At 42.7% G+C, this 13,610-nt stretch overlaps 1 protein-coding gene across 1 annotated transcript in view; it reads left to right on the plus strand.

The window, feature by feature from the left end:
- Positions 1–2,868: 2,868 nt before the first annotated feature.
- The window catches only part of LOC135219997 (ras-related protein Rab-2A), a 245,670-nt gene continuing 234,928 nt past the window's right edge, over positions 2,869–13,610 (plus strand). Inside the window, exon 1 of the mRNA XM_064257282.1 lies at positions 2,869–3,023. Coding sequence (XP_064113352.1) covers positions 2,888–3,023 — 136 coding nt within the window. The 5' untranslated portion in view covers positions 2,869–2,887. The remainder of the gene's footprint in view (positions 3,024–13,610) is intronic.

The following is a 13,610-nucleotide window of genomic DNA, read 5'->3' on the forward strand; positions in this document are numbered from 1 at the left end:
ACAAAACTATCTAAGTCAATACTCTCAGCCCGTTTACTTTCAATTGATAATAATACAGTGTTACTTAGTCACTCACTAGTCATTGAATTTCTAAGAAATGTTTTTACTATTTTCACTTTGGAAAAACTTCTTTCACAAGAAGCACTGGTAACAGGAAGTGTTACAGCTATCAACAGTAACCTGTATAAGCAATCAAAGGCAGATTTATGAGTTTTAGCAATATAACCAAATCATGTTGTGTGACTATACACTGTTTTTTTCCATCTGTCCATCCGCCTGTGGTGGTCGCGCATGGCAACACTGCGTTCCTGGCTTTAAATAGTTACTCTATGTGGAAGTTTTAGGTAGATAAAAGGATATCTTGGTGTGCATTTGCAACTGAAAAGTGTTTTAATAATTTACTCTATGCGAATTACACCGTTAATATTCGAAATAGGATGTTATTTAAAGCCTGGGACGCAGTGTTACCATGCGCAAACACCACAGGCGGATGGACAGATGGAAAAAAAAAATTATAGTTAGTGGCTATTGTTATATTCAATAATGATTAATTTTATATATATATCATTAAAAAAGTGGGGGGCAAACCAGGGACATGGCCAAAATCTGGGAGGGCAGCTGCTCCCCCATTTCGGAGAAATGAAGCTTGGTAAAACGGTTAGAGTAAAAGGCTAGGCCCACCGCCAAGAACTGTGGAATCTGGTGCCTTGCAGTCTTACTTTTGAGTAGGCTATGGCCGACCCCGCCAAGACCCCCTGTGGAATCTGGTGCCTTGCATCTTACTTTTGAGTAAAAGGCTAGGCCCACCGCCAAAAGAACTGGTGGCCATCTGTGCTTGCAGTCTTACTTTTGAGTAAAAGGCTAGGCCCACCGCCAAGAACTGTGGAATCTGGTGCCTTGCAGTCTTACTTTTGAGTAAAAGGCTAGGCCCACCGCCAAGAACTGTGGAATCTGGTGCCTTGCATTTTGTGCTAATTTGCAGTCTTACTTTTGAGTAAAAGGCTAGGCCCACCGCCAAGAACTGTGGAATCTGGTGCCTTGCAGTCTTACTTTTGAGTAAAAGGCTAGGCCCACCGCCAAGAACTGTGGAATCTGGTGCCTTGCAGTCTTACTTTTGAGTAAAAGGCTAGGCCCACCGCCAAGAACTGTGGAATCTGGTGCCTTGCAGTCTTACTTTTGAGTAAAAGGCTAGGCCCACCGCCAAGAACTGTGGAATCTGGTGCCTTGCAGTCTTACTTTTGAGTAAAAGGCTAGGCCCACCGCCAAGAACTGTGGAATCTGGTGCCTTGCAGTCTTACTTTTGAGTAAAAGGCTAGGCCCACCGCCAAGAACTGTGGAATCTGGTGCCTTGCAGTCTTACTTTTGAGTAAAAGGCTAGGACCAATGGGGCCAATGGAGGAAATGGTCCTTAACATTGAAGAAGAATTATGAGCGTGCATGTGAGATAGGGGTAGATGGTGAAGTATATAATATTTATATATATATAATATATATTATATATATATATATAATATATTATATATATTATAGTATATGTATATATATATCTATATATATTATATTATATTATATATATAATATATCATGTTATATATATATATATATAAATAATATAATATATATATATATCTATATTTAAATGTGGAAGTTTTTCTTGTACGAGAGTTCGTCTGCGACGTAGCAGTCAAAATCTGAATGCAGCAGTGACTGTTGCGTTGGATTTTCTATGGGACAACCTCCCGTGGTATCGATTTTGGGTATACTTGTTGAGGCGAGGTTGATGATCACTGCTTCCTGGAAGCTTGGCCCACCCCTCATAGGCGCCCTGCAGGACCTGCACGTTGTGTGATCTGTCTGAAGAAGATTTTTTATGTTAATTTTTTTTTTATTTGTATAGTGACCTTTTACATAAAATAATTAACACGCAGTTTGCACCTTGTATATTCAGATTTCTGTTTTAGAATCGTGAAGCAGTGCCGTTTTATTTTCATGAAGGATTTATATGGTTCCTAACTGGTAAGATGAACTCACGGAAAATGTGTTAAAATCAGCTACTGCGTTTTATATAATAGTCTATCTTGTCCGAATTCAAGGTGATCAAAAAGTGATCCATATGGGAAAAAACCTAATGATTCATTAGGAATTACGTTTGTATTCTGCTGTTTTTACACAGCCTCTAACATAGTGCTGTAAAAAAAAAAAACATCAATAAATTTATATGACTGAATAGCACATCCTCTCATTCTTATGTTTATCGGTGCGTCAAGGATATCAGCTTCCAAGGACAATATCGTGGCGGCAAGAAGGATTGAAATGTATTTATATACAGGGTCTCACTACCTGCGTCATGCTACGCATCAAATTAACCAAAGCTTGTGTGCTTTTGTTTTTGCCCGAAATACAAATACGTTGTCTTTAAAATTAGGACGTTCTTTCTTCTAAGCGAAATATTGTAATGCGATTATTTCCCCGTCACACGTCTCTACGAAACGACGCAAATTTAGTATAACAAAGGATATGAAGAGCCATACTAAAGTCACGTTCTCTCGTATCTTACAAAGAAGGGAAATGCGATTATCATATCAAGTCATTGTACGTCTCCTTATTAATCATAACTTTGTGACCTAACAAAAGAAAAAAATGAGTCAATCTGTAAACCTTAGGGATGGTCACGCATTCTCGCCAAACGTCGACTTCATGTTGAAGAAAATGGGAATATTACGACTGAGAAAAATAAACATATCGATAAATGTTATTTCACTAATAATCTAATATATTGAGCCAGGATGGAGATATTTCTTTGTAAATGTCACGATCCATGTGAATTTTAGAGTCGTAGGAAGAGAAATGGCAGTGGAAGGAGGTTTGTTTTCATGGATGTTGGGTTATGAAAAGTCGAGGGTTGGCAGAAGTTGAGCTGTCGCTGTCAGCTGTTCTGTGTTTTCATCTACGTCACATCATCTGCTCCATTATTAAGATGTCTTACGCCTATTTATTCAAGTACATCATCATTGGAGATACGGGTAAGATGGAGTTTTGTTATGTTCATGTTTGGGTTGTGGTTGTGATAATATTAGCGTCGAAGGTGAGCTGTGATAGCAGAGATATGGCCCTTCCCCCAATATGGCGAAAATCGATTCGCTTGATTTACTCCTCTCGTATTCTTTTCATGTAGTCGATATGACCTCGCTGAGGCATTGGAATTAAGAAAACTAAGTAACGTTTCAAGTCTCGCAGGTAACAAACCAGTATTTGGCTAAATGGATACCTAAATTCTGGGAATGCAAAGTATGGAGAGTTCATTAGATTGGAGGATGCAAGCATACCTACCTAGGCTAGCCTACTAGGGTAGCTTAGGCTAGACAATACTTTACATAGACAGACTGACAGACTATACTCGTGTGAGGAGAATTAAGTAACTCTACGCAACTGCTCTGCATGAACAATTACATTCGAAACCAATTTTTTCCTACTTATTGTATTGTTGATGAAGGAGGCGGTGTTGTTTATTATCAGTCAACTAGGGAAAAGTAGGGTAAAGCATAGCAAGGCGTCCCGTATACCACCCGTAAGGTAGCGTGACCACTTTCCCTTAAAATATAGCACTTCCAGTAACCTAAGTTAGATGTCCGTGGAAGCAACCCCTTGAGACCTCTACTTTCCTCTCGAAGGAAGTGTTTTCTCCCAAGTAAGAAATTAAGGCCATAATTTCTGATTAAAGAGAGGTTAATGCAAGCCTAGCCATGCACAGTGCTAACTTACCTCCATGACGCCTCTGAAATTTTTACATGAAGCACCCAATATTAAGAAGATTGACGGCATCTCGATGTTTGTAGAGTCACTTGTGTCAACAAACTTCCCATTTCCTGTGCTAAATCTGCACAGCACTTGTACCCATAGACGCTGGGACACTTTCTTCGAAACAATCGTAAACAATGACGCCATCTGCCCTCGAGTCCAAGGAAACTCGCGATTTTTTGGGAGGAAAGAAGAAGAGTGCGCAGGATAATTTTGAAATAAATAGTTAAACATCAGTGTAAGGTTATGAATTATATAAATTTATAACTTATTCATGATAATTCATATGAGAATATTTGTTGTTGTAAAAGTAACCAGATTCCCTGACATAAATTTCAATGTTTTTGCTGTGAACATTAGCTATGATGTGTTCTTCGCGCTTTCCTATTATTTTTTTATCACTGTTGCCAATTGGTATGTGTTTACCCTCCTAACTTGGGATAAGACTTGCACAAAACTGCAGAAATATGTGAATTTAGCTTTTTTATTTGTAATATATTTACATAAATATTAGAGCAATTTCATCATTATTGCATTACTATGACATATAGGATTCATGGGAACATTTTGTAAAGGCATTGGCGTACGTGTCAAGTTCCACAAAATTGGCAACGATGACCTGCCATTCCTAGCTTGCAAGCATTAAAGGTTACATTTGTTTCATCCATACAATTACTAAAATTAGAAACAAATTATTTCGGCCATACAATTTTTAAAAATTGAAATAAAAAGTCAAAATAGTAATATAGTAATAAATGAAAAGTGGCAGCAAAAAAGTACAAATTTTTTGTCATAAACAATTCGCTAAACCGTCGTCTGCTCGTGGATTCTGGCGGCCAGATGTACAACAAGGCTGAATAATTATTCCTACCATGGCCTTGCTGTAAACAAACACGTATTTCAAGTGGAATTAGGAGTGAATTAAGAACGAAATGTGTATAATTACAATCAAATAAGCATTGTGAAGTTTCAGTTGTGATGGCAGTAAAGAGAAAACCACGGATTACTAGGTAAAAATGCATTTCAGTCCAAAATATGACCACAGGAATAAGACTTCTCATACTTTCACTAGTATAGGCAACAAAATGTTGTTTTATTGTGCTGATTACAACTACAATCTTGAGTAATATCAATAGCTGTTACATATACATATGCAAATATTGTTCAAATGAGCGCTGGGAAGGCTAGGAAGGATGTAGTCCCGATTGTAGAACCGAATTGCACACACAAGCATCACACGCCATATTGATTTTAAAAACTGCCTTGAACACATTTTTTACGAAGACTTCGCTTGCTTGTTATACTTCTTATGGCGGTTTCATACATCTCATTTTGTTGATGAAACTTCATCTTTTGAATGGTATGCTTTAATATTCAATTGTATTGTTGTTTCACCAATTAAATATCGAGTGAAAAAGTGGTCTTTCTTCGGATCAGTGGTTGCACAGCGGTGTTTTACCCTAATGTTAATTTCACATCTCTGGAGACCCTTTGGGAACACTGGGATTTGGGTGGGGGGAAACATTCGGAGAAAGGTGGGACATGTTTTGGGGCGAGTTTAGAATGACAGGACAGGTTCCACACATCTAAACAAACCAAACCTTTCTTAAAAGCCAGGTCCTGACCTAACTAGACGTTACCTTCCTAACCTCACTTGGAGTGCCGTACCCTGACCTGTCCTGCCCTGGGGGCTTTGCCCCCTCCAGGACTACCCAAAATGATACTAAACTGAGTAAATACTAACATAATTGTTTGGGCCACAACACATTTCGTCATTCTATCGCATTGTGAATCATCCAGAAAATGCATTGGAATGCACCGCCATCAGCATCAGTGAGAGTTGTGCTCCCTCCAACAGCTCACTGAAACCTCTATGCTCTTAGCAAAATAAATTTTTATACATTCAACTTCCCTGGCAGATATATACTTAGCTACAGACTCCGTCGTCCCCGACAGAAATTCGAATTTCGCGGCACGCTACAGGTAGGTCAGGTGATCTACCGCGCTGCTGTTGGGTGGCAGGAATAGGAACCATTCCCATTTTCTATCAGATTTTCTCTGTCGCCGGTGACCACAACATCGTTGTTGGTACCTCCTGACTTGATTTTCGTATTTCATCGCCGTTGATCTTCTGGACTGTGTTTTTGGTGACGTATTTGGATCTGTGGTTTGGCATACGCTTTTGTGGAACGTTTTTTGGATTTTGCTTCGGATTTTGCTCAAAAATGTCTGATTCTAGCTGCGAAGTTAGAAGAAGTGTGAATGAGGGTTGTTTGGTGAGGCTACCGAATACATAATGGCATATATTTTCTATTAAACAGAGGTTAGTGAAGGTCTAGTGCTAACTTGCCGGCCATGGCAATCTGGAAATTTTTACTCAAACACCTAGAAGTAGACAAGTGATGCTTTCTCGATGTTTGCTGATTACTTGTGTAGCACAAATTGCCATTTTGTGTGTTAAATCAGCAAAAAAAATTTTACTCACAGATGCTAGTACTGTTTCCTTTATGTCAGCAGTAAACGCTGGAGGCTATCAGGACATGGCCAGGGGAAATCTGGCAAATATTCAGGAAGCCAGAGCACTAGATAATATTTAAATAATTAGCCAAACACCAGAATAAGGTTATAAATTGTGTAAATGTATTACGTATTCGTGATAATTCATTAAAAAATATTCGTTGTTGGAAAACAATCCAGATTCCTGAGAGAATTTCAATGCTTTTGCTCTGAACATTATATTATATTTTTTGATTAATATATATTGCATAGTGTAATATATATTTAATAAATAGTGTAAGTTTTGTAAAATATGGTGTTTTAATTAATAATTTTGGATTTAGAACATTTATTTCAGTACTGTAATATTTTGACGTCATGACATCTTGGCTCTCATACCAATTCTAGATAAGTTGTTACATTCAACTTTCTTGCAGAAAGTGGTAACATTCATATGTATACAAAAATATGTCTGATAAGGTTACCAGTTTTTTATACAACAAAAATTAAACAACAAAAAATTACTACATTTTTTATCATGAGAATTCACTACATATATTTTGTCTGCTTACGGATGTTTTTGGCAGCCAGATGTACAATAAGACTGGAAAATTGTTCCTGCCAGTTTTGCTACTTTGATGGAGTTAAGTGCTGTAAACAACCATTCTCATATATTTTAAGTGGTATTTTGAGTGAATTAAGAATAAAATGTTTATAATTACAATCAAATAAGCACTGTGGAATTTCAGTTGTGATGTCAATTAGGATAAAACCACAGATTACAAGGTAGGAATTAGTGATTGTTGTTTTGGAGCTTTTTTTTTTGTTTTGGGATAAAGTGAGTCCTTAATCCTGCAATCTTGGGCATTCCCGGGATCTTCAATTGTCTGAAATTGCACATTATACCTAGTTTCCCTTTCAGGTTTTTGATGTGCTTAACATTACTAGAAATGCAGAAATATTACTGTAGATTGGCTGTCTTATTAATTCCACTTAATGTTATATTCCAGCATACACTTTGTTTATCAACAAAGTAAAAGTAATAAGAACAAGAGCTAAAATATGCTTTGTTTACTACTTTTTGTTATGCTTCCAAATTCCAGTGCAAATGACAATGTAAATTATAGTTCATTATTATTGATAAAAAACTATAAATTGTTTTCATTTATAGTACTCAGTGAAATGAAAAGAGTACTTAATGACAGAAAATGTAGTAAAATAAATTTTTGTACATGAACTTTCCTGTCAGCATATACTTAGCTTACGTCTCTGACTGTCACGACAGAATTCAAAACTCGCGGCTAACGCACAGGTAGGGTTCAGGTGATCTACCTACCCGCCGCTGGGAGGCGGGTGTAAGAACCATCATACCTTTCTTGCCAGATTTTTTCTGTCGTCGGTGTCGACCACACCTGTTGGTCGGTACCTCTGACAGTTGGATTCTTTTCTCGTTTCGCCCTGGATTGTTTCTACGGACTTTTGGTGAAGTACCCGATCTTTTTGGCCTGGCTTTCGCGATTTGTGGACAGTTATTGGACTTTTCTTTGGATTTTTCTTGGATTCATGATGTCTGATGTTGATACTAAGAAAACTGCTATGTTTAGAGTTTGTTGTATGACTGATTGTAAGGTGAGGCTACCGAAAGCTTCGGTAGACCCTCACACGGTATGTTTGAAGTGTAGAGGGAATGAATGCACCTTTAATAACCCTTGTAATGAATGTGAAAAGCTGAATGAGGATGAATGGAAGTCTTTTGTCTTCCTACTTGAGGAAGCTTGAAAAGGATAAAGTTAGGAAAGCTTCTTCCAGGAGCAGTAGTAGATCTCGTATTAGCGAGTTGGATGTAGATAATCCTATTTTAGAAGTAGCTCCTTTGTCAGTTTCAGCTCCTGCTCCCTGCACCGAAGCCGAAGATACGCCTTCGGAAGTGGCCTCAATGAAGCCACCATTCGCAGTATGGAGAGGAACATCAAGCAACTAGAAGGTAAGATGATTCCAATAGTGATTTGTGCAGTGAACCCAGTGCAGTGGAGGGTGCGTCTGATCGGCGCCCTAATGCTTCCAGGCCTAGACCTCTTCCAGACTCCCAGTCCCAGTGGAGGAGGAAAGTCGAAAGCCGCAGGAAGGTTAGGGAGCATCCCCAACGGTCAGGCGTCCCCTCGGTAGTTCCTGTTGATCGTTCCCAGGCTACCTTGGATCACTCCAAGAGAGAAATTTTGCGCCAGTGCTTCGTCGTCGCCTTCGCCTTCTCCTAAAAGAGGATGGAGCTCTTCGGAAGCCTCGCGCCCTTCGAAGAGAGCCTGGAATGCTCCCTGCGCCCGCCCTTCCAGCCCTGAAGTTTTTTCGGAAGAGCCTGAGGTGGAAGCGAAGAAGCGTAAGAGATCTCAGGAGTATCGTTCACCGAGCGGAGATCGAGCCTCTTCTCCTGTTCACGAGTTTGTGAGTTCTCCTGCAAGGGTGTTGGCTAACCTTCAGGCGCAGATTTCGGCTCTGGCTGGCTCTCTTTACGGGTCCTTTCTCGGCGCAGGAAGGACGTCTCGCTTCCTGTAAAGAAGTCCAGCTCCCCTCTCCTGACTCTCGCTTAGAGGCGCGCTCAACTGTTCGTTCGGATTCTCGCAGGAGGCTCTCTGCTTCGGACAAGATCAAATCTGCGTATAAGCGACATTCGCCTGACAGACAAGTTTCTCCTTCAGACAAGGAGCAAAACTGCGCGTGGAGGATCCTCACCCTACAGACGCTCTTCTCGAGACAGGATCGCTCCCCTTGACAGGCGCCAAGAGCCTAGTAGGCACTACTCACCTCGTAGCAGCTCCTCGTCTCGCCTCCACTCTCGGCTGACAAGCGCCCTAAATCGGACAGGGCGCTTTTCGCTGGACAGGCTCAAGAGCTTGTTAGGGCGCGTTTTCGCCTGGCAAGCGCTCTTCTCCTGACTTTTACTCGCCTCGAGTCAGGCGCCGAGAGCCTAGCAGGCGCTTCTCCCCTGGTAGGCGCTCACCTAGGTAGGCTCGTCGCCAGAGATTCTCTCGCCTCGGTTCAGGCGCCAAGAGCCTGGTAGGCGCTTTTCGTATGACAGGCGCAGTTCGCCTGGTAGCCGCTCTCCTTTGGATAGGCGCCAAGAGCCTGATAGAATTTCTTCTTCAAACAGGCGCTCTGCACTGACTGCCGCCTGACTCCTATTAGGCTTCAAGGATCTGGGAAACGCACTCCTCCAGACAAGAAGGATGTTGCAAGTAGACACTTGCCTGAAGCATTGTCTCCAAGACGTTTACGTCTATCTGCCTCTAGAGACTCCTTTAAGAATAGGTCGCGCCTCTAAGGATCAGGTAAGGCTCTTCGGCTCAGGAGGAACAGGACCTCTCAGAAGAAGAAGGAAAAAAACAAAAGACGCCTCAGTTTCCTCCTATAGAAACTTACAGAGTTACTCCTGCAAGAGTTTGGGATATATCCTTTCTCCTGTGGCTCCCCCTTCTCCTCTTTCGTTATTCTCCACTTCGAAGACGTCGAAGGTTTCGTCTTGTGTTTACGATGAAACCTACTGTTTCCATGAAGAAGTGCTGAAGAGGTTTTGGAGAATGGCTCCTTTCGAAGGAAGAGAAAGGGAGACGGTTTTTTCTTTCCCTCCGTCTAAACTGACCGGCAGATTGGGATTCTGGTACGAATCGGAGAACCTTTAGGCCTCGCCTCTCCCTTCGTCTTGCGGACTCGGACTTCTCTTCATTAGTGGATGCTGCTCGTCGTTCCGCCCTCTTGTCCGCCAAGACTACGTGGGGAATGAACGAACTTGACCACTTACTGAAGGGAATGTTCCGAGTCCTGGAAGTTTTCAACTTCCTTGATTGGTCTTTAGGTGTGCTGGCTAATAAGACCAAGACTCCAGATGCTCTGTCTCCTGAAGATCTTAACTGTGTACTCACTTGCATGGATAAAGCAGTGAGAGACGGATCGATGAAGTCTCCTCACTGTTTGGAGCTGGAGTGCTTAGAAACGGTCGGTCCTACTGTTCGTTTCTCACGAAGGCAGTGTCTCATGCACAAAGGGCATCGCTGTATGCTCAACTCTCTCCTCTTCTGTTCCCCAAGAAAATTATCCAAGATGTCTCGAGTGCCCTTTCAGCTAAGGCTACTCAGGATATGTTAGCCCAGGCGGCCAGGAAACCTCGCTCTGTCTTCCAACCCAAGACCAAGAAAGAGACTCCTCTGAGACAGGAGCCCTTCGAGGAGGACCCGCTGTCAGAGGTTCTGCAACCAGAGGGACTAGACCTTTTAAGAGAGGTAAAACCTTCTCGAAGTCAGTCAGAGGGAAGAAAATAGCGGTCAAGGACTCCAGACATCAGTGGGTGCCCAGACTACTGAAATTTGCCGACGTCTGGGGCCCACAAAGGGGGGGGCGGACAATTGGTCCCTTTCGATTGTCAGAAAAGGATACCTCATTCCCTTCTCGTCAAGACCACCATTGACGACAACCTCCGAGGGAGTTGGTAGCCAAGTACAAGGACCCCATCATGAATCAAGCCCTTTCTCTAGCAGTAGATCTCATGCTAGAGAAGGAGGCTATAGAACTAGTGAAAGATCCCCGCTCTGCGGGCTTTTACAACAGACTGTTCCTAGTTCCGAAGAACTCAGGAGGATGGAGACCTCCGGTGTGGATGTAAGCGCCCTGAACGTCTTTGTGGAAAGAGGAAGTTCGCCATGGAGACAACTTCCTCAGTGTTAGCGGCTCTTCGTCCAGGGGACTGGATGTGTCTCTAGACCTTCAGGACGCTTACTTTCATGTGCCGATCCATCCTTCTTCACGGAAGTATCTACGATTCATGATGGGAGGAAACATCTTCCAATTCAAGGCCTTGTGCTTCGGCCTATCAACTGCACCCAAGTTTTCACGGGGTTAATGAAGAACGTGGCGCAGTGGCTACATTTGGAGGGATTGTGAGGGTGTCGCTTTATCTCGACGACTGGCTAATCAGAGCAGAGTCTCAAGAAAGATGTCTGGAGGACCTTCAAAAGACCCTTACATTGGCAAGTTCGCTGGGACTTCTGGTGAACTTCCAGAAGTCTCAATTAATTGTCCCCAGTCAAGAGAGGATTCTATCTGGGGATTGATCCGGTTCGGATAGCTTCTCTGGCTTTTCGGGCTTTTCCGTCGCCAGAGAGGATAAGCTCGTTGGACACTACGAGAAAATAACGACCCTTCCATACGAGAAAGATGCATGCACAGCGAGGGAGTGGATGAGTCTGCTGGGGGACACTCTCCTCACTGGAGCAATTTTCGTTTCTCTAGGAAGGTTGCATCTCAGGCCTCTACAGTTCTTCCTATACCAGAACTGGAGGCGTCTCTCCCTAGATCTGGAGTTCTCCTTCAAGATCTCAAGAGGAATCAAGAGAGACCTTCGGTGGTGGAACGACCCACTTCGATTTGTGGAAGGAATGTCTCTCTACATGCGAACCCCAGCCATGTGTTGTTTTCCGACGCTTCGGAGGCAGGTTGTGGGGAGCGACACTCGGGACAAGAGAAAGTGTCAGGCACCTGGAAGGGGGATCAGGTGTCCTGCACATCAACAAGAAAGAGTTGATGGCAGTCTGGATTGGCTTTGAAACCTTCGAACCCCACGTCCGGAATGCAGTAGTGCAGGTCAATTCGGACACACAACAGCCTTGGCGTACATCAAGAAACAGGGGGACGCACTCCTTCTCCCTGTACGAAACAGCAAGGGATCTTCTGCTGTGGTCTCAAACGAGGAAAATCAGTCTTCTCACCAGATTCGTACAGGGAGAAAGGAACGTCAGGGCCGATCTCCTGAGCAGAAGAATCAACTCCTGCCTTCCGAGTGGACCCTCCACTCAGAAGTATGCCAAGACTGGAGAAGATGGGCAGACCTCACATCGATCTCTTTGCAACAACAAAGAACGCAAGAATCGAACTTTATTGCTCCCCGATCTCAGACCCAGGAGCAATTCAGTGGATGCGTTTCTCCTAGATTGGACAGGGTTAGACGTCTACGCCTTTCCCCCCTTCAAAGTACTAGGACAAACCCATCAAGAAATTTGCTATCTCGGAGAGGACAAGAATGACGCTAGTAGCTCCGTTCTGGCCCGCCCAAGATTGGTTCACAGAGGTACTGGAATGGTTGGTGGACTTTCCAGAGCACTGCCACAAGACAAGATTTGCTCAAAACAACCCCACTTCGACAGGTATCACAGAAACCTCCCGCTCTCAATCTGACTGGCTTTCGACTGTCAAAAGTCTTGTCAGAGCGAAGGGGTTTTCGACAAAAAGCTGCTAAGGCTATCGCCTCAGCTAGAAGACCTTCGACCCTTAAAGTCTACCAGTCGAAGTGGGACGTCTTTCGCCGTTGGTGCAGGAACAAGAAGTTTTCCTCTTCCAGTACCTCTGTGACTCAGATAGCAGATTTCCTAGTTTTCCTCAGAGAAAAATGCGGTTTGGCAGTTATCTACTATCAAAGGCGATACCGTAGCATGCTGGCTGCGGTGTTCGTCAGACATAGGAATTTAGATCTTTCGAATGGACAAGATCTTCATGATCTATTAATATCTTTTGAATCTTCCAAGAAAAACTTCGAACGAAGTTCCAAGTTGGAATCTGGATGTGGTTCTTCGCTTCCTGAGGTCCGCTAGTTTGAACCACCACATTTAGCCTCCTTCAAAGATCTCACGAGGAAAGCTCTCTTTCTCATGGCTTTAGCATCTGCTAAAAGGGTTAGTGAGATTCATGCCCTAGAAGGAAGGGTAGGTTTCAAAAGAGATCGTAGTTTGTGTTCCTTCCTTCCTTCGTTTTTAGCAAAAAATGAGAACCCCTCAAATCCTTGGCCAAGGAGCTTTGAGGTTCGTGGTTTGTCTGCCCTAGTAGGGGAAGAACCTGAAAGAACTCTTTGCCCTGTTAGGAGTTTAAAATACTACCTTCAGAAGAAGAAAACCTTAAGGGCATTGAGGACAGACTATGGTGCTCTGTAAAGGACCCAGCAGAACCATTGTCCGAAAAATGCGCTGTCTTTCTTCATTAGAAGTGTTGTGAAAGAAGCACATAGATCTTGTGATGAAGAACATTTCAAGCTCTTAAAACGTCAAGGCTCATGAAGTGAGAGCAATAGCAACTTCCTTGGCCTTTAACGAAGAATGTCTCTTCATAATCTGATGAAAACTACATTCTGGAGATGTAATTCAGTATTCGCCAACCACTACCTAAAAGACGTCAGTATTACGTATGACGAGTGCTTCGCGGTTAGGCCCGTACGTATCGGCGGATTCGGTGCTGGGGCAGGGAGCTGGAACATATCCTTAGTAGTTTTTTCCCCTTTTTTT

This window comes from Macrobrachium nipponense, chromosome 1 (genome assembly GCF_015104395.2).
Source record: "Macrobrachium nipponense isolate FS-2020 chromosome 1, ASM1510439v2, whole genome shotgun sequence".
Taxonomy (NCBI): Eukaryota; Metazoa; Arthropoda; class Malacostraca; order Decapoda; family Palaemonidae; genus Macrobrachium; species Macrobrachium nipponense.